Raw genomic sequence first — 22,612 nt, 5'->3', positions numbered from 1 at the left:
TATTCTGAAATCTGGGGAAAAGATTACAAAAAAGATCTTTGTTTGAATTGAGAATAAATTATTATAAATTTGAAATAATTAAGCATAATAAAAAGTAGAGCAATTTTAGATTTTTTTGATTTTAATTACAGAGATTTCAATAGTGCTTAGTTTTGCGCTTAACACTTGTTGGTCTCTTTGTTGCCATGTGAAATATTAGTTTTTGATTACGTTTGATGTAAAGATTATTTGTGTTGGATCACCGAAATAGAAATGAAATTGATGAAAAAATGTTTTGATATACTAACCAAAGGTGAATATTAAAACCAAAAAACGACTTTTTTTAAAATTACTAATCTGTAATTACATTAGATTAAATACTTCTTATTCAAATAAAAATATTGGCTTGGTTGTTAAAAATAAAATAAAAATATTGGCTTTGTTATTTACTATGATCCAAATTCATTTGTAAGCAATTTATTTGATAACCTTGTTTAGTATGCTGAATTGTTACTGATGTTTGTTGGCTTTAAAACCCTTTGCTTTTTGAAACTACTTTCAGAGACTTCTCACCCAGGATAGAGATATGTTGGTCCAGGTAAGTCCAATCTAACTGAAACATTTGCAAGTTTGATGCCCGCTGCTAAATCAAAAGTTTGTAAGTTTTACGCCCGATACTAAACTAAATAAACTAATGAAATCAGTATTTTCAAAGTAATTTTAAAGTTTGCTTATATATCTCATAAGCTTCATTTTCAAGTTTTAAAATTGACTGGCATTAGAGATTGAGCGTAAAAAAAGTTTTAATATTATTAAAAATGTTTTGAAAAAGCTTCTAGATTTATGTTGACATTAATTTCACATATTTTTGAAAATCTTTACCAACTTCAGAAAATTTATTTTTGTGACTTTAACCCAAAATTTTTTTGTTTACTCTGACTTCACAATATAGGTTCAAAATAATTAAAACTTTGCATAAAAAGTGCTAAAATTTTAAATGATAACCTAAATCACATTAATGCTCAATTTTTTTTTTTTTAAATCTAAAAATTACTAACCAATTTAAATTTTGTTTTATCTCAAACAAAACTTTTCAAATCAGAAATGAAGTGAAAAAGTGCAATGTCAGGTAGAAGAGAGTTGGTACATTCAAAAATTTAGTAAAACTTCATTGAATGGTTTTAATAAAGATCATTGTTCTCGGTGAACAATGATCTTTTGATAATGATGACATTGAGAATAAAGATCATTTGCTTTATGCAGTTTGTGGTAGATATAGAAAATTTGTTTACAAGATAAAAACAAGCAAAGCAAAAAGTTTATTATTACATTAATAATAATATGCCTAAGGAAATGTTATCATATCGTTTGCATTCAAAGCTACTCTTAATGGAATATTTTATGGGTGTTGCTTTATTTTAAAAATATTTAAAATTCAATAATTTCTATTCACGATAATGATTCAAAGCTGCATCGAATGTGTTGAAAGGTTCCACAGATCACTAGAAGTTTAAAAACTTTCATGACGTTTTGCCCCACTTTACTCTTTAAAATAATGTCAAATAACATAAATGAAAACATTGACATTATTTTTAAACGTAAAGTGAAGCAATTTTGTCAGATTTTGTTTATTTAAAATGAGTTTGCAGTAAAAAAAAAAAAAAAAAGATTCTCTTCTTTGTTAATGTGTTAGATTAAAACAAATAACACGATGAAGTCGTCCTAATTTAAGCTGTTAACTCCTAATTTATCAGCTAAATTAATCAGCCAATTTAAGCAAATGCAATCAAGCATATGCTTAAATTAGCTGATTTTATAAATATTAGCTAAAAAAATATCAAAATGCTTTGTAAATAAATTTTTAAGTTTTCATGCATTGTTAGAGGTAGAAATGATGGGTTTGCTCCGTAACAAATTCACCCTTTCTACATGCATATATACATACATACTGCTTTAAAAAAAACGGATGTTTGCATTTTAACAGAGATTTCAAGCTTGACTCTACATATTTCAATGTTTATTTATATTAGAGAACTTAGCAAGTAGGAAAAGGAATAAAGATTTAAGTTTAAAAGAGGCGTTGATCAAGATCTGGAGATTTTTAAAGGAAAATGCAATATAATATGAAAATAATTCTTTGGGATGATAATTATAAATGTATAAATTAGTTTGAATTAAATCAAGATTTAATACTTTACATTATCTGATAAAATTATATATCTATCATTGTAACAAGACTCCTTTTTTAATGATAAAAGAATATATATATATATATATATATATATATATATATATATATATATATATTTATTTATTTAAACAATCTGTGATATTTCCACTTTTTATCGGCTAATTTTCTCTGAACTGTTCAGATTTAAATTTTTGTCATGTATAGTTAAATTAACCTATTCACTTGGATCACTTGAGATTATTTTTTATAGCTTATGTTTTTTTTTTTTGTTTTTTTTTTGTTATAGATTAGATCTATAGATTATTTGTTACTTAATGGGATAACATTAATTAACGTTGCTGACGTTGATGTGTCAGTAATTTGATAATAGAGTTGTTTAAAACCATTATAATTAATTATATCTTTTATTTTATTTTGAAATATTTTCTTCGTTAATTATGTTGAACTTAGCTTAAAAAGTATTTTTAAATAATTAAATTATTTAGTATGCTATATTTAATATATTTATTAAATGTTAAACAAAAAATTGAGGTATGTTATTTTAATATTTTTGTACTAATAAATATGAACATCATTATTAACAAAACCTTTGTCATTATAAAATAAAACGTTTTATTTTATTATTAATAATGAACAGGGGGTATTGTTATAATGATAGTGACTGTGGAGGAAGATGGGGGGGGGGGGTTGAAAAGGAATTTGCATACTGTTCAGAAAATTAGAGATTTATTTATTAGTTAAATATTGATTTATATATTGTTTTTATTTCCTTTTGAACGTAGATGTCTAAACTTTGTTCCAGGCCTCTCTAAAACCTTAAAAACTGGGGAAATAGTTTTTAAACCTCTATTTTGGAAATCTTTTTAAAACTGACTTTTCTTTTTTAAACTGACTTCTGACTTTTGTTATTTTTATTGTTGTTTAATTGGTTTTTTGTCAAGTTCCGATTGAGCAGCCGTGGTGCAGTGGTTAATATATATATATATATATATATATATATATATATATATATATATATATATATATATATATATATATATATATATATATATATATATATACTATGTAAAGTTTGAAGGGATTTCAATTTTTATGAGGTCATAATTTTTGAATGCTATGAGATTATTGCATGAAATTTAAAAATTATCAATGAATACAAATTTAGTATAGTAAAAAATATTTTATCAACTTGTTGTTCTCACGTCTAAGGCAGTTGTCGCCAAAATTTTTGGGCATTTTGTTCCCAGGCTTAATATCGTTATAAAAAGTTCATAAACGGTTTTTTACGTTCATGTATGTTTTAATAGCTTAGTTACAAAGCCTTAGTGGATTAAAACGCTGTTTTCTGTGCAAAGTACCAAAAGTCTCCGAAAGTTTAAGTCCTCCGTTAGTTATAGGAATGCATTTTTTTTTTCAATCTTGCTAATTTTTTGAATAGAAAACAAAACGATTTAAGCAAAAAAGACTTGTGATTGTTAGAAAAGTTTTATTATAATTTACAGATCAATACATATTTATTATAAATATTAATACATATTACATACACTTCTTTGTATGTATATCCTTACATATATACGTAAGGTATATGTAAATTTAATGTTATGTAAATGTAAAAATTCTATTTATATAATGTTTTATACAAACGTTTGTAAGTGTAAACGTCAGTAAGTTAAGTTTACACTTACAGACGTTCGTGTAAAACATTATATAAATAGAATTATTACATTTACATAGTTTTAGATTTACATATGTTATATATCTATATATCAATATATATATATATATATATATATATATATATATATATATATATATATATATATATATATATATATATGTATGTATATATAATATTTTCTTATGAAAAATTGTCAAAAAAAAACCTTTCTTATCTTTTTCTTTAATGACATTCTGTGTCAAAACGAACGAGTAGAGACTAATACTAAAACTATGAAAATAATTAAGTCTGGTATTATTATTGTAGATTTTAAACAATTTGAATGCGGTATGATTGATATGGGGTACGATAACGCAGTGTAAATCAACTGAGGCCGTTCTTTTCTTCATTATAAAAATGTAATTTGTTTCTTTTAAGAATTATTCCATGGCAAATTGTTTGGTAATTAGCCGTTATTGAACTAACCATCATTTGGCACCATCTTATTCTGATTTCAGTGTCTGTTCCACAATTTTAAGTGTTCCAGTAAGTGTCTGTTCCACAGTGTAAAAACAAAAATGTGATAAAAGTTTGAATAATGAAATAAATACAACCAAATAAATACTAGAAAATTCTTCATACGCAGAGGTTTTGAGATTATATATATAATTTTTTAAATAAATAAAATATTTAAAATGTTTATATGATAGAAGCTAGTGTACCTTGGCATAAATGAACCTTTTTTTCTTATTTAGTTTCAAATATTTGAAGTGAACATTTCATCTCTTTCGACAGCGATGTATTTTACTTATTGCTCTTTCCTTTTCTTTAAAGCTTTTTTGAATGGCTTGGAATTTACATTATAATTAATATAGATAACTTAAATTAAAATAACTTATTTTTATATTTAATATAGTTATTTGCTAAAACGTTATTAAATATTGAGAGAGAGAAACACTGAGTAAACAAGAGTATGCTGATTTAATTTTTATAAAATGCAAAAATGTCATATTTTAATAATAAAGTAAAACTTAAAATAACAAAGGTGGTGTTTTGATCTTTGCTCAACTTACATTTTTTAAATATTTATTGCTTGTTTGCAAGAGTAAATGAGTTTCAGAAGAACGAAGGATAGTAGAGTGAAAGTCAAAAGAAGCTGAGTTAGAAAGATAGCATAGAGAAGGCGGATAACTATTGCACTAGATGTTAGAATGTGCAATTTTACATTAATCGATTACAACTAATTAATGTAAATGATTCAAAATATTTATTGCTTGTTTGTAGTTCTGTTTATAACTAGATTTGTTACGCAACTTAAATCTATCGTTAAATACTATCATTTTGATTTGTTGCGTTTTTGTAAAACTATTTCAAAAATAATTTAAAGCCAATGCTTCGAGATCCCTGGTCTCTTTATTAGGTTTCGTAACTAATTTAATTGTTTTCCTTAGGGTGAAACAATATTAGTGAAGTTTCTTTATTTTTCATAATGTTGGAAAAAGGAAATTTTATTAAATCTTTTTTCTATTCTTAGTTTTTGAATGGTATTCGTATCTTAGATAATTAATAGCTAATCGATAATTAACTGAGTTGAGTTAAAGTTTATAGCTAGGAAAACCACTTAATAAAAGGATTGCTTATAATACAGCATTAAACTTTATCGTTTCCTGTGCTTTAAAAATTGCACTTAAGCATTTAGTTCATGATTATGTTATATCATATTTCACAATTATGTTTTTTAAACAAAAACAAATGACAAACAAATTATTTGTTTTTAAACAAATGACAAACACGTTGAATGATTAAACCTACTGAACAAAAATTAGCAAACCTTTACGCAAGTTTGGTACAATACGTAATTTAATGCAATATGTATCTTGAACCCAGTGGGCATTTGACGTCCTTAGACGTCCATCGGATGTCTGTCAGACGTCTTTAGGCGTCCGATGCTCACTGGGAAAGTAATATATGTCTTTTATTGTTTTTACGTGGCATTTAAACAAAATACCTTATTGTTTAAATGCCACGTACTAAATGTCTTATATAAGTTTCAGTTTAAGTCTTCAACTTGATTATCATAATATTCTATACAGTCGTGGCCAAAATACTTTGTATTAAAAAATAAATAAATCAATGAAAAAAACATTTTTTTATTTATACACAGTTTAAAAAAAAATACTAAACTTCATAAACTAATATTTAGTTTTAATGTCCTTTGCTTTTAATTTGATACGTTTTATTGAGTTGAATAATTTTTGATATAATTGCGTAATCCAGTAAACCAAATCTTGCATTGTGTGTGGTGCATGTTGTTTTACTCGCCACTTAAAAACCATACACAAGTTTTATATTGAATTTAAGTATGATGAATTTCCAATCTATTCCAGCACCTTGAACATTTTATTATGATCAGTGTTGTAGTTTTTAGGTAGAAATTGTGTGAAAATGATCGCATCGTTTTCTTACAGGGCGATAAACCAGATAAAGCCAGGTACCAAATAGCATAATCATGGTTTCATCGCTCAATAGCATTTTACTCCGCTGTCTAGAACTCCAGTTAATGCACTTCTTGAAAAATGCTATACACTTCAGGGCCGACGATAAGTATCAAGAAAAAGTATCATGACAAGTTAAGTAGCAAAAAATTCTATCATTCTACTGGTCTTTTATAGCAACAGCTATCCTGTGCCTGGAAAAAATTGTTTTCACAAGGTTAATGATTTAGATGAATGTAAAGAGTCAAAAAGTTCCAAATATTGCTAAACTTAGGGTGTCCCAGAAAAAAAAAGTATGTGCACTAAGGCAATCCTTCTTATTGGATCTCGGCAGCCCACCATAAAAATATGAGTGAAAGATCATTTTGTAAAATTATTAGCTCTTACTCAATATTTTAAATATTTTTTCACAAAACAATTGAATTAAATTGAAACATATTTTCCAATGCACTACTTCTGTCAGAATTGTTGTTTACTTACTAAAGGTGGAGTTTTTTTCTTCTTTTCCGGATTAATTTAGTTTGCCGATAATAAAGAGTTGTAAACCAATGGTTTTCTTTTTTCAACATTAAAGCATGTCTGTTGTATCATATTACTTTTATTACAATAAATAACAAAGGTTTTTGGAAAATAATCTGAGATGGCTCTCTATAAAGATCACATCCGTAAAATTGAATTGAAATATCTTAAGGCAGAGGTAACCTGAATAATTTTTTACGTATAAAAAGACGATTTGTTGCATAAAGTTTGTATCAAATAAAAAAATTAGCTACCTCTGTAGTAACATGATTTAACCCATTAATATTTGCAGACTGAATTAAATAAAAAAACTTACATATTTTTCTGGTTTTTAATTTGTTTAACTTATCATTAAGTTGAAAATATAAGTACCATGCAGAAATTTTAATTCTATTATGAGCAATTAATTGAAAACATAAAGCAATTAATGATCAAAAACATGTGTATTTAAACATGAAATTTCTTCTCTTAAAAAAGTAAAAAAGTTTATTATAGTATTTTATAAATTAGAACCTATAAGTTCTAATTTATAATCTGCGAAGGTTAGGGTTAGGGTTTTACTTGCGGCCAGATCTTAACCTTATGTAAAGAGTCGGTTTTGTTTGGGCCACAAGTAAGTCAACTTGCTGAAAGAGCTACGGTTGACCCAACATTGATTGAGGCGGGTTAAAGATCATTTAGCTAGTTTGCTTTGCTGTAATTGGTCCAGAGTGTTGGTTTAACAGTTGGAGAATCCACCCACGACTAATACCATGTATCGATACTAAAACCCTTTTCCCTGATCCCTATAGAGTCGCTCCAAACCAAACTTTTTCATTAATTTAAAAATATGTATAGAAATACAGATATAAAACGTAAAATAATAAACTTTAATAAAATAAAAATAATAAACTTTAATGAAAAAGTTTTGACATATCTCAACTATTAATAAAACCAAAATTAGGCAAAAATAAAAACCAAAATTAGAAAAAAAATAAAAAACAAAATTAGAGAAAAAAAAAAGAAAAGAAAATTAGAGATAAACACATAACGATAAACACAAAAAGATAAAAATGCAAATAGAATAAAAACAAAAAGTCAAATATGCAAATAGGTTTTGGATAGAAGAATAATGCAAATAGAACAATACCCTTTTATAAATAAATTAATAGGACTATTAGCTCCGTTTTTCTTCTCCTATATATTTTTTTTCTCTTTGGACACCTGTCCAACTTTGCGTTAATAATATATTAACACTTAAACTTCTTTTATAATTTCTTCTCTAGACTACCAGGCTATTTTTCACGATCGATACAAATAAACTTTGTTCTGAGTAAACTTACTATCATCAAAAACAGGATCAATGGCTCTTGCTAATTCTATAACTATTTGTCTACTAATTCAATAACACTTTATCTACTAATTCCATAACTCCTTCATTTACTAATCCACATAATTATTATATCCAATATATCACATGTAAAATTAGAATTCTATGAAGTGCTTCACATTTTTTCCTCGCCATTAAAAATCCGCACTAACTAAGCCATCCACATGCTCTCTCGGGTTTATATCTTATCATGAAACATCCAGGACAATATTATATGTTTAATTGACAAATGTGCTCAAATACAGTGGCACTAAAATCTTTATTGCTATTCAACTAACACTCATCAAGAGATTCTTCTGAAATAAGATATATCATTTAAAATGAAATAATAAATATTATTATTTTAACAAAAACTAGCTGGACTCCATTTCGCATTAAACCAAAAAACGAAAATTATTCTTGCACATAATACCGCACACGAATACCACCCTCCTACTTTAATTGACCTCACGTCCGCGCCCTGAACGGATTTGACCTGGATCTACCTCCTGCCCTGATATTATGGACACAATCTAGAGAAAAGAAGAAAAGATCAACCTAGAACAAATAGAGTACATAAAAAATTGATCACCACTTATCTTATTCAAAAAAAGGTTTCTTATTGGTTAGACTATTGGTCAGACCTTCAGCCTAAAATAAAAAACCCAAGTTTGTTTGTATGTACCTTAGGGTTATGACTTTTTTTCAACCCCATGCTCCTTTACTGTAGTTTGATGAACTTGTACCTAAAAAGCACAAAATGAACTACTATTTGCATATCTTTTGAAAAAGGTTCACTCCGCCATTGAAAAATTGATTTTGACATAAGTACTACAATGTAATTACATAGTAGTACTTATGTCAAAATTGATTTTTCAATGGCGGGGTGAACCTTTTTCAAAAGATATGCAAATAGTAGTTCATTTTGTGCTTTTTAGGTGCAAGTTCATCAAACTACAGTACAGGAGCATGAGCATGAGGATGAAAAAAAGTCATAACCCTAATGTACATATCCGCTGCATTTGTTCCTTTTTGAGCTAGTTGACGGATGGACACTCAACTGCACATCTACCTATTTAAGTCAGTAGATTTATGGACACTCCGCTACACCTGTCACTATTTAAATCAGTAGATTTATGAACACTCCGCTGCGCCTGTCCCAATTTTAGTCAGTAGATATATGGCAAACTCCGCTGCACCTGTCCCTATTTATTGTCAGTAAAAGGAAATGAGAAAAATTAGAGTATAGATAATTAATCACTAATCATATTAGTCAGAAGTTCTTTGTCAATTCGATTGCCTGCCCAAACCAATACCCTCAGTAATTTGTATGCGCACTTCACTGCGTCAATTTAAGTCAGTGGATGTATATACACTACGTTTAGCCTCTCTCTATTTCAGTCAGTGGATGTGTGAACATCCCGGTGGGTTTAAATCAGCCAACTCGGCTACATTTTTCTCCATCCAAATGAACTTAAGTGTTACCACTCCACAAGAACCATCTATAAATTATGTGATTAAGTAGGATTTATACACTCCGTTATACCGATCACTACCCAAAGTTTGTTTGATATATGATTTTCTCCTGACCCTAGAGGCTATATCAAGAAAGTCTCATTAAAAACAGGAAATTAAGTTAAACACAAGCAATTAAGTTTCAGTACAAACAGGAAATTAAGCTGAAAACAGGCAATTAAGCTAAAACCTTAACAAATCATAAACGTAATAAGAAAGTTTAATATCCGTCACCAATTTGTAAAGTCTTCTTTCAAAAAGAAAATTTAATACCCGTCACCAATTTATAAAAAAAAAATTCTTCACTAATAACCCCTTTTAAAATTAAAGTCTTAACTGCATTATACACCAATTGAGTACCTTTTTAGATATTTTAAGTCGTTGTTTAAATCTTTCAAATCATGTTTAAAGTTATTAATCCAGAAATACCAAAACATAAACTTAATACTTCTCACCAATTTATGTTAAATAAATTTAAACTCCTCACCATTTTTAGTGTTATAAGTAAATTTCTAATTTCTAAGTTCTGATATAAAAGAAAAATTTTTTTAGAATATAAATCATTAAGTTTCTAATCTCTAATTTTTAATATAAAAACTATTAATAATGAACTTAACAAATTATCAATTTTATCGTTTTTATATCTTAAAAAGATACCAGATTACAAATTTCTATTTTCGGAAAAATTGACTCACCCCTTTTACCTCTGCTTAGCTCCCTATTACGTTATCGCTATGGTTGTTTTATGTTAATGTGGTTTTTACTGTTGTTATAACGAATATGCCGGCTCTAACCCGATAGGCGACATTTATAAATAAGGAGACTTTTAAAAAATTAAAAAACAAAATAGTGAATCCAAAAGGGCGGATATAGTTGTGAAAAAATGGATCAAATGGTAGGAGATGGTGTGAAATATTGGACTCTGTGGTTGCCAACAAACTCCTAAAAACGTCTTCCGTAGACTCAACTCTTGAAAACCTTTCAAGAAAAACTCTAACGATATTGCTTTACCAACTTATTAGTCGATGCTTGAGCATCCTCTCTATCTGTATTTCTAATTTTGTTGCACGTTTGCACATCGTGCAAGCATTCTTTGTTTCTACAGTCTGAGTTTTTCCGTTTGGAATACTTAAAATTTCTGTTTTACATAGAAAAATATTAAAAAACTGTTGTGCCTCCATATGTCCCCACTTCTCGCGTTCAATATCCGAGCCCCATCAAGCAACTTTTCTGTAACTCAATCATGAGGTTAAAAACTTCATTTAAAATTGTTTATAATTTAAGTTAAATTCGGCATCGATTATGTAATTATATTAAGTTAAATGTTACAGTGTTCCGTGACATCAAGTCGTTTGTTTTTAAATTGCGTATATATTTGATAATTGTTGTTAATATGTTTGTACGGTTTTGAACGTAATTGCTAATGTGTTTACATGGTTAATGTGAAATTGTAAATATGTTTATGTGGGCTGTAATGGTAATATTTGAGGTATATGATTTAGTATAAATTCTGAATCATAATTTTTGATTATAATTTTGTAAGAGACAAGTTCTCATTGAGTAAAGAAAAGAAAACATCTTGACTTAATATTATAAATCTGCGTAAAAACTACAGATTATAACTAAAAATGTACAAACACAGCTCATATTTAATTAATTTTATTTTTACTTTTAAAGCAGAGTTGGTACTAGTAGGTGAATTTAAAGCTAATATACATAAATAATATTATATACTAGCAAACATAGTGGAAATGAATGCGTAATGTCGTGGAATTTGTAACTTATCTTTATATTTTAAGGAAATTTTATGATTTTTTCTAACATTTTCCGTATGTTAATTAAAAAAAATAACGTTTATTAATAATGACTTAATAATAATAATATTATTAATAATAATAATATTTTAGTTTTTTAATTATAACATACTTCCTTGGATACCTTCCGTATGGAAAATATTTGTTTCAGGTGCACACGGCAAAAATATTCATCTTTGAAGACATGACAAAAGTTTTAGCCCTAACGAGTGCACACACGACTAACAAAGAACTGCCGCGTTCGACCTGAATTATAATGCACACACACAAAAAAAAGCACAATCGATATTTATTAGTTTCAACATCACAAAATCTAAACTGATAGTTCAAAATTCTCTGGCAGAATTTTTTTTTCCTTTTCACAATTCTAAGAATCTGAACTACAGTGCTCCGTTTTAAAAAGCTAACTTATTTAAAGTTTTCTTGAATTCTGTTTTAGAGATGAGGGCCGACGACAGCAGGAGGCCAGGGACATGCCCCTCCTCCCCCTCACATTAAAGAATAATTTTTTTACGCTCACAACGCAACGAAGAGTCTCCCTTATCAGACAAAGTCTCTTCGAAAACAATTGCTGGTCGTTTGTTTGTGGCTTTTTTTATGCTTTTTTCTTTTCTCGATCCCGTACAGATTTCTCGTAAAGTATTCCTTGACTCTTTTTAATGTGATGTTTCTTGTTTGAGTTATTTTCGCTAGTTTGCTAGATTTGAATGCAGTTTAATGATAGGTGCTTTTTGACAATAACAATAATAGTGCAAGTGATTGGTTACCACAAGCTACATGGATTTTTTCAAGCGCGATTGATTCCGTTTCTAACGTCATCTCATGACGCACAGTGGGACGAAATCCTGATTTTGTGGCCAAAATTCCCAAATTACCTACATAAGGGTTTTCGAGGTCGCTGATTAGGAATCTGAGGTCAGATTTAAAAAATTCAAAATAGCGGCTCCAATATGGCGGCCAAAACTGTTCATACGTTGAAAATATGAAATCTCATGTAGTTTGGTTTTCAAGGTCATTGCTAATGATTCAGGAGTTTAATTAGAGCAAAAACATTGCAAAATTATTTTCAAATTTATACTATTAATAAAAAAACAGAAATTTGTAATTTCAATTTTTTTTTTTTAAATTGCTAAAAGATTAACTCTCATATTCGATTCTCTTGAGCATTTTCTTGAATGATGTAATCTGAAGTTTTTAATACCCTTATTGCGTGACTCTTGGGCATCTTCAGAAAATTGTCCAATCGGTAAAAGGGCATACTTTACAATTTCTGCTCCATGGATCAGCAATTTATGTACAGATGTAGGCATGTAATACCATGGATATAAAGCAACAAATAAATGGGCGGTATTTACACAATAGTCTTTGAATTTTTCATCATCTATATCAAACCCGCTCGAAATTACCTGCAAAATAACATGAAATCGGTGAATTAATTTTTCATCGACTCGTTCATCGACTGTTATTTCAACAGATATAGCAGCATTTTGAAAAAAGCGGCGCGCTGTATTTCCATCGTTAGAGCTTCCATATCCTGGCTTTGGTTGATCAACGATAAGCCCCAGTTTTATCCTAAATTGAGTCTGTATTTCTTCCTTACGTATTTTCACATTCTTTTTATCTTCCTCTCGACGAGCTTGCCACTTTTCAGTTGTTAGCTTATACGACAGATGCAAACAACTCGAAAAAACGAATCCATACATGCAATGTAGATAGACCATCCAACTATTCGAGCTTTTCAACTATTCGAATATCAAATAGAAAAATCTGAAAATATTCGAGTAATTGAATACTCGAATAATTTATCAAAAAGTTAAAAGACATATTAAAAAAATAAAAAATAATAATAATAATCTAATTAAAAAAGTGTTTTATATTTTATTTTGAACGATTTTATTATTTTATATATGTATTATTTTTTTTCTAAAAACATATATTTTAAAAATAAAAGAGAATTGAATGTTTCGAAATTTAGACTTGTTCTTCTTTTCGTTTTAATTGCACCTGCTGTTGAAAATACTCTTTCAGAAGCTGTTGAGGTAGGGCGTATTGTTATTAAAGCGTTATACAAAACGTCCAGCGTTGTCGACCGTTTTTTAAAAGAATCCAATTGACGAAATTCTTTCTTCAATTCAATATATTTATCAATTTCGCTGCGATTGCTAACATGACAGTTTTTTGGTTCTAAAATAGAACTTATTGCATTTTGGAGTTCTTTTTGCAATCCGACTGCAACTGGTGATGTTAATTCTATCAAATCATCTGGATCAGATGAGGTAGAATCATTATTAATTTGCTCTTCTTCAAACATTTGTGGATATATTTGTTCCATAACTTTAACAGTGAATAATATTGCTGCATTTTTTGATGAATATTTAAAATGAGCGTTAGAACTTGGTATATTTCCACTCTGCAGATAAATGATCAATGTCATTAAAACTGGATATCTTCTTTCATCCATCCTTATTTTGATCGCATGTATCAGTTTTTTTGCTATATTAGTTTGCATTGGTTGCAACTTTTCAAACAAAAATTTGTAAACTCCTTCAGCAGTTATGAGATTTGCATCATTTTTACTTAATTCAGTAACAGCAGTTTCAACTGGTGCCAGAACATCAACAAGGTTTTGTAGCGCAAAATTATCATTTTCTGGAATTGGATCAATATTTAATTCGTCTAAGGATTTGTTAACACATTCTGATAGAATTAAAAATCGTCAAATCATTACACTCAAAGAATTCCATCGTGTTTTTATGTCTAATTTTAACTTGAGTTTTTTCCCCATTTTTTGAGCTATATTTAGTGGCGAAATAGAATGCTTTGTAGCCGATTTTTTAAACATTCTTATAACACCTCTTAACCTGTTAATAATTTGATCAAAATCTAACGTCATATTATATTCATTTTCCTCAATAAACACCAAATTGTAATCAGAGCACTGATCTTCTGTGGAATCTTCTCCTACATCTTCATCAACAAAATCTTCGGTATCGTCAAACACTTCATTGCGAATAGAATTTTTTGGTATATAAAAACAATCCATCACGGCTAAATGAAGCGCGTGATTATGGCAAAGTTGATTTAAAACACTTAATATATTGCCATATTTTTTCATTACGACTGCTGCATCGTTAGTAGATGCAATAACATCATTTTTTAAGAAAATCCTAAAGTCTGCTAACTTAGCTTCAACCAAATGTTTAATTGTTTCTGCATTTGCCTGCTTAATTATTTCCGTTAAACCCAGAACATAGCATTCAATTGTATTTGAGTCTATTCCAATCACATGAGCTGTTACGTTTACATAACGTAAAATAGTACAATCTGTCCATTCATCCACAGTAATAGCAAATTTACGATTTGCTGTTTTTAATTTTTCAAATTTTTCGCGCAGTTCAACACATTTTTCTTTATAAAAGCTATTGATGCATTTTGAAATAGTTGTCGGACTTTTCGGCATTTTATAACCTTTTTGTTGCACGTAACCAGCTATAGCTTGGGATTTACTCATTGCTGTGATAGCCATTCCATCAAAAGCTGCGACTTTTGACAATATTTCATTTAAAGATTCTTTTTTTTAAAATGGCCGAATACTACTTATTTCAGTATTTTGTTTTTTCTTAGGAATATTATTTTCTCCATCATTGTCATTTGATACTGATTTAGATATCAATATGTTGTGTCGTAGCTTCAAATGATTAATCATAGCAGTAGTTGAACTTCTCCATCCTATGTTCGTGTTGCACCTACCACATTTGGCTTCACCAATATTTTTTCCCTCTTTCTTAAAAAACTCCCATACCTTGGATTTTTTTGACATGGCTAAAAAAACCAGAGATGAATTATCTAAGAAAATCTAAAAATTTTAACTTACCACTTCAAATTATGCAACCACAAATTGTATATTATATTATATTTATTTAATTGTATATTATATTTATTTATTCACAAAATATTAAAAATTATTATTAAGATTTTTTTTTTATGGAACAAATATGTATTTATATTTTTAAGCAATCTAAATAAACGACTGTTTTCTAAAAGCAAACAAAAATAATGTCACACAAAATAAAAACCATACAAAAATGCAATTTAAGTTTTCCACTTCAAGGTTATATAAAAATTCTAAGAATTTTTTCCGTTTGCAAAAAGAGAAATATTTTTTTCGTTTGCAAAAAGAGAAATTAACAGTACTTTTTTAAAAGCTTACTCTGCCTTTACATTTTTGAAATTATTCGAATATTGGAGAAAATATTCGAATATCAAATAGTAAAAAAACACGCAAATATATTCGAATATCAAGTATTCGAATACTCAAATTGGATGGTCTAAATGTAGATATGCCAAATCTTAAATAATCTGTTGTAATGTCCATTTTTATAATGTTGTTGATGTCATTAAATTCTTTAGAGGAAGCTTTGCACAGGAAGCAGCGTTGTGTAGAAGTGGTACCAGTTACTGCATTACAGACTTTACCGTCTATCATCGCAAATGACATACAATAAGTTACTGAAACCGATTTTCCATTTTGTTCATTAGCATATGGTGCAAGACCCTCAATCTGCAGTTCAATGTCGGTAACTTCTTTGAATGTTGACTGTACATTTTCATGTACAAACTGCAATCGTATTGGTCTGCAGAATCGCGGAGATGATGGTCTAGGATTTTTCCACACAATAGTTGCTTCACCCGTCTTGTGGTTGTTGTGTATTAATTGTAAAGGTACAAGAGAAGTATAAAAAATGCTTTCATCCGATTTTCCAGTCTCAGTAAGTTTTTGTTTATAAACACTTTGACCGCTGCTTCCATCACATCCCCATTTACAGTAAAGTACACATTTTTGCAGAATTTCCGGATTTAGAGTATCAATGACATCAGCCTGAAGTTGTATAATTCTAGATGTGGTATGATCAAGTAAAGCCTGTAGTTCAATCTGTGCACACGACTCACTAACAGTTGTGTACACAATTGATGGATAACAACGTTTTTTGCTTTTTCTACTTCAAGGTATGATGGGTATAATTTGCATTTATGTGCTCTAGCTACATTTCTTGATAGTTGATAAGAGTGCTTTGATTCTTCTTTCTCGATCGTTAAAGAAAGTGCTTCATCTGGGGTTAAAGGTACTTCATTTTGTGAACTAACAGCAAATATATATTTTGAGGCTCTTGTTGGGGTTGTAAATGTGACATTTTTAACAAATTGAGCAGCATGTACTTGACCAGAAGTCCTGAAACTCATTTGAGCAGCATATGCCAATTCTTCTGTAGAAAAAGTAGATCGTACTTCTTGAGTCTTTCGCCTCTTTGATCTTTCACTAAATGAAGCAAAGGATTGCGAAGGTCGCCCACATGTTCATTTTTTATTATCACTCTTCAAAATCTTCTCAGGTGTTATGCATTCAGTATTGGATAATTTTGAAAATTGTACGGTGCCCTTCAACCATTCTTCATTTTTTTTCAGAAAAAAATCTTCCCATCTTCCTGCAGCTCTCCATCTCGATCGAAAATTTGAAAATAACCGTGATAATGACATTTCATCCTCGCCTACTTGTATCACATGTTCCGTTTTTTTGAAAATTGCATCTGTCAAAAATCAATGATGAATTTATATTCATTTTTTAAACTGTCTTTCACCATAAAGAATATATCTTTTCTTGAAAATCCCATATTTGAAGATTTGGAAGACTCTGTAAAAAAAAAATACAGTAATATCTGCTGAAAGTTCTTTGAGGACTATTTTATAAAACTTTGAGATTATCATAAAATGGAATGATAAGTAACTTTTAAAGCATATATTTAAAATAAAAAATTATTGCTTTAAAATGTAATTAGTGCTATTAAATAATGTTAATTCACTAATTTCCATGACCATTAATGCGTGGTGCGACATTAATCTATTAACATAGTTTAATGTCGCACCACGCATTCCTCCATAACAACTAGTCTCATTATTAAAATGGCACTTAATGGCAGCCAGTTTTTTAATATGTTATATTTAACACTATACACGATCAGTTCCTTGTCAAAAGAAGGTGGATAACCGCGGTTAAATTTTTAAAACGACATTAGAAAATCGATTTCAGATAAAAAATTTACAATTTTTTATGTTTACTTGTCGCGCGATTTAAATATGAAAAAAATTAAAATTAGCAATAATAGTGCATAACCATATATTCTACATGCCTCCAGAAAGTGATTCCATTTTGCCGAATTCCAATTGAAATAGTTTCTTCAGTTTAACAGCACTTTAAAACAGGCAAGAATTTTTCAACATGTCCACTTGTTTAGTGCGTACCGAACGGAGGGTAAATGTCAACTGACGCCCAGGCCACCCTAGAGCAGGTATATACCTGCCCTGTTCGGAATTTTGTTCTAGGACTATCTGTAAACAAGATCTGAACGTAAAAAGACGAAAATATAAAACTCAAAAATTTGACTCTTGGCCACGAAATTGGGTTTTCGTAACACTGTGTGACGTACGGAAACCAAATAAAAATATTACCAACAATTAAAAATTTTCATTTAAAATAATAGTTTTTTTTTTCTTTTTAATCATTAATAAAATTTCAAACTCAATTCAATAATAAGGTTTTAGTAGTTTATTATATATATATATATATATATATATATATATATATATATATATATATATATATATATATATATATATATATATATATATATATATATATATATATATAAAATATATATATAATATATATATATATATATATATATATATATATATATACATATATATATATATATATATATATATATATATATATATATATATATATATATATATATATATATATATATATATATATATATATATATATATATATATATATAATAAACTACTAAAACCTGCAACATGAATTATTAATTCATGTTGCAGGTTTTAATATTTTGTCATTGCACTTATCCTCCAAATTTGCCTTAAACTTATTGCCTCTTAAAATTATTCTTTGATACCAAAATATAGGCATTTAGAATTTACAAAGTTATAACAAATTAAGTAAAAACTCAATTTTGAAATAAAAACCTCGTAACATTTTAAAAAATTGTCCAGTTCTAATTTGTTTTATGTAAAAATTTCCGTATTTCAAAATTTTTCATCTCTTTTTTAAAAAGAGATAACAAATAAGAACATAAAATTTATGTATATAAAAAGTTTTTATATACTTAAATTTTATATTTTTAGGTAATCTTTTATGATAAAAGAATAGGTTCATAACCACGCTATAAAGTTTGAAGAGTATTTTTCCCAATAAGTATACCATCTGAAACCAAAACATCAGCCAAGATTATTGTTTATTTCTACTATAAATTAAATATGATATTATTGATATGATATATAATTTATGGTAGTAATTATTAATATTGTATCAATTATTTATAATATTAATTTTGTTAAATAAGGTATTATTTACATTATTTAAAAGATCTTTCTAAGGTTGCTCTTAATAGTTAATTAAATGATGATATTTATTTTAAAAATTATTATCTCAAATACTGTGGTCATTTAAATTGGTTGTATTAATTCTGGATGAAAAATAGAATAATGGCATTGTCTCATGATAATGATCATCATTGTTATCATCATTTAAATCATGATAATAATTAAAGATATAACTATTTTTTTAGGATTTATGAGTGAAAATAAAGAATTAGTTTGTTCTTTTATAAATGATATATATATTGATTTCATCAACTCAAATATATTTTCCAACCTTCAAAGGTATTTGGAGGTAAAGTTTTATCTAGCTTTCATAAATTTTATTTGATATATTAAGTTAATGTTTGCCATCTCATTTTACCTTTTTTAATTTTTTTAAAAATACATAAACTTTATAGATTATCAGTATAATACTCTTTAATAAATAACACGCTAGTATATTGCTTTAGAGGAAGAGGAAGGGGCAAGAGGCAATCTCATAGCTTATCCTTCTATCATTTCATCGAACTAGTTAAAGTTTTTATATAATAGTATAATATAGTAGTTTTTAATTATTTTATAATTTTAGGCTGATTTGTCATGGTCTGCAACTGGAGAAGTAAAAGAAGTTAAAAAACAACTTAAAATGATAATCAAAGACTCAGGTAACTTATTAATCTTTACAACTTTTTTTTTGCATATTTTTTATCAAGTGTTGTTTAAAAAGGAGTAATTTTTTTTTTTAATCTTTTAATCGTTAAAAACCCATGATGAACAAATGATATGATGAAAAGTTATCAATAGAAATATAAAAATCAATTATTTCTGGCATTTCTAGCAAATTTTATGCTTACTGAACACATGAGACTGGTGTCCCTGTGTTCAGTAAGGATAAAATTAAAAATTAAAAAGCTGAAATATTTTTTGTTTAAATGACTTACCTTATGTCTAGGATAATGCAAAAATTGCATTTATTAATCATTAAAAATATACTGTGTAAGAAGGAATCTAGGTAAATCAACAACACTGTCATTATTTTATTTATATATAATGCATAGGTATAGTCTGATAGTTCTATCTATCAGACAATACCCATATATAAATAAAAAATCCAATAGTTCGAGAAGTAATTTCTTTCTTTCATCAAGCTCAATAGGACATCACAACATTAGCCACTAACAAATGTTCTTTGTTCAGCCTTATCCTTAGCACATTGGAAACAGTGTCATCATGTGTCAGTGTCTCATAAAATAAGAGTATATTTTTATTTTAAATGCGCAACTATTTGAATTTTCTAACTCATATCTTTGATGACATGATGGTTTTTCTCTTCTTTTTGTGAAATAAACAGATTCTATCTGTTGACCAACCTCGCACCCCTTCTTTATCTATTTGGCTGGCGTAGATGTATTTTTAATATATTGTTTCCAGTTTAGGATGTTGAATGCTGGATCTTCTTGACTCAATGCATGGGTTTTGCTTGTCCCTGTTTTTATGACTAGGCAATTCATTCTAATATCTCCTAATGAGGGTACAGCTCTAAAACTCAGTTTTATGGTTCTGAGGCTGGCTGGTAGTCAGGTTTCCCGAACTCTGTGGTAGCTCTCAGAGAGGCTGATTCCATCAACAGCTGAAAAATATCAAAGTATTAACAGTGCCATGTTGTGCATGGATGGTGTCCCTGTTTGTACTTTTGGTGTGCATTGTTGAGGTCACATTTGGAGCCCTTTGTTACGGCTTAGGGTTTATTAATAGTAATGAGGCAATTGCTTGGGTGTTCTGAGTACTATCTATGCTTTGAGTCAAGTTCTTCAACAAATTTAAAAATGAATAAAGTATCAAAAACTATAAAACACAAAAAACTAGCATCATCACCAAGTTCTCTAAACCTATCATTCACTAATATACAAATATTCTTCTCGAAGTAACTTTTCTTCTGTTGAGTCTTATCTCTTGGAAAGTTCACCAGACCTACTTGCTCTTTATGAGACTAATTTGAGTTCAGCTGTCTCATCTTGCGATCTTAGTGTTGACGGTTATCTTCCTTTAATTCGTAAAGACTCTAATAGCAACATGCTTGGCTTGGGCATTTATATTCGTAAGAATTCACCCATTTGTCGTGAAACTAGGTTTAAATCCACAGACTATTCTTTCATGTGCTTTCGTTCAGCACCACTTCAGTCTATTGCCTTTCTCTTTGTTGTATATCGCTCTCCTTCATCTCAAGACTGCACTCTTTTTGATGTTATTTCTGATCATATTGACCAAGCCCTCTCTCTTTATCCATCAGCTAATATAGTTGTTGTTGGTGACTTTAATGCTCACCACTCTGAATGGCTTGGCTCTAGTGTCAGTGATTCTGCAGGCATTAAAGCCCACAACTTTTGCCTTTCTCAATCTTTAACTCAAATAGTCAACTTTCCAACTTGCTTTCCAGACAACCTGAATCATTTACCTTCTCTACTCGACTTATGTCTTGTTTCTGATCCTAGTCAGTGCTCAGTTTCTCCACATTCACCCTTAGGTGCTTCTGATCACAGTTTGATTTCTCTAAAACCAATATCTCATTCTTCTTCATCGCCTGAATCCCCCTATTATTGTACCTCTTACAACTACCTTAAAGCTGACTGGGATTCTTTCTGTGATTTTCTTCGTGATGGCCCTTGGGTAGAAATCTTTTGTCTTCCTGTTGACATGTGCTTCTTACATAATTTCGTGGATTCAGACTGACATGGAATCTTTTGTTCCCTCTCCACAATTCCAGGTCAAGTCTCACTCTCCATGATTTTTCTCACACTGTGCTGCTGCGATTGCCAATCAAAAATGTTACTTCCATATCTATCAGCAAAACAGTTCTCCAGAAAACAGACGTCTGTTTGTTACTGCTAGAAACCATTGTAAAAAGTTTTTGTCTAAAGTCAAAGCCCACTATTATCAGATCATGAAATCTTGTATCTCATCACAAAAATTAGGCTCTTGTGACTATTGGAGAATCTTTAATAGTATTAATAACAAGGGCAAATCTTTAATTCTACCTCTCTTGTATGGTTCAGACTTTGTCACATCACCTAAAGACAAAGCTGAATTGTTTGCTATAAACTTTTCATCAATATCATCTCTTGATTCCACTAGTTGCGCTCTACCTGATATTGCCAACAAACAGTTTGATCCATTGCTTGACATTCATATCACTCCAGCTTCTGTATCTAAAGTGATTTCCTGCCTAGACTCTTCTACAGCTTGTGGCCCGGACAACATACCAGTTATTGTCTTGCAGAAGTGTTCTCCAGAGCTGTCGTCTATACTCTCAAAACTATTCAACAAATGCTTATTAGAGTCTTGTTTTCCACACTGCTGGAAAGCGGCATCTGTTATCCCTATCTTCAAAAATTCTGGAGAGCGATCTGATTCATTTAACTACCGTCCCATTAGTCTTCTTCCTATCATAAGCAAGGTTTTTGAATCATTGATTAACAAACACTTAATTTCTCATCTTGAATCTAATAACTTGCTTTCTGACCATCAATATGGATTTTGATCTTCTCGTTCTACAGCTGATTTGCTAACAGTAATAATCGATAGGTTTTATCGTACATTAGATGAAGATTAAGGCCATTGCCCTTGACATTTCAAAAGCTATTGATAAAGTTT

The 22,612-nt window shown here is 29.0% G+C and overlaps 1 protein-coding gene across 6 annotated transcripts in view; it reads left to right on the top strand.

Annotated features, from left to right (window-relative positions):
• The first annotated feature begins 476 nt into the window (after positions 1 to 476).
• The window catches only part of LOC101235419 (TBC1 domain family member 19), a 69,237-nt gene continuing 47,101 nt past the window's right edge, over positions 477 to 22,612 (top strand). For 5 of the 6 annotated variants that reach the window (XR_010642561.1, XR_010642560.1, XR_010642559.1 and 2 more), the window contains exons 1-2: positions 19,165 to 19,274; positions 19,551 to 19,626. Coding sequence is in view for 3 of the 6 variants with exons in the window: in XM_065813810.1 (XP_065669882.1) it covers positions 19,176 to 19,274; positions 19,551 to 19,626 (175 nt within the window). In the remaining 3 variants the exon portion in view is untranslated. Of the gene's footprint in view, positions 578 to 19,164; positions 19,275 to 19,550; positions 19,627 to 22,612 lie in introns of those variants that run through there. The other variant, XM_065813811.1, reaches the window with a different exon arrangement.

This window comes from Hydra vulgaris, chromosome 12 (assembly GCF_038396675.1).
Source record: "Hydra vulgaris chromosome 12, alternate assembly HydraT2T_AEP".
NCBI classification, from domain to species: domain Eukaryota; kingdom Metazoa; phylum Cnidaria; class Hydrozoa; order Anthoathecata; family Hydridae; genus Hydra; species Hydra vulgaris.
The sequence above is the reverse complement of the archived record's forward strand: the minus strand, read 5'-3'. Positions and strand labels throughout refer to the sequence as shown.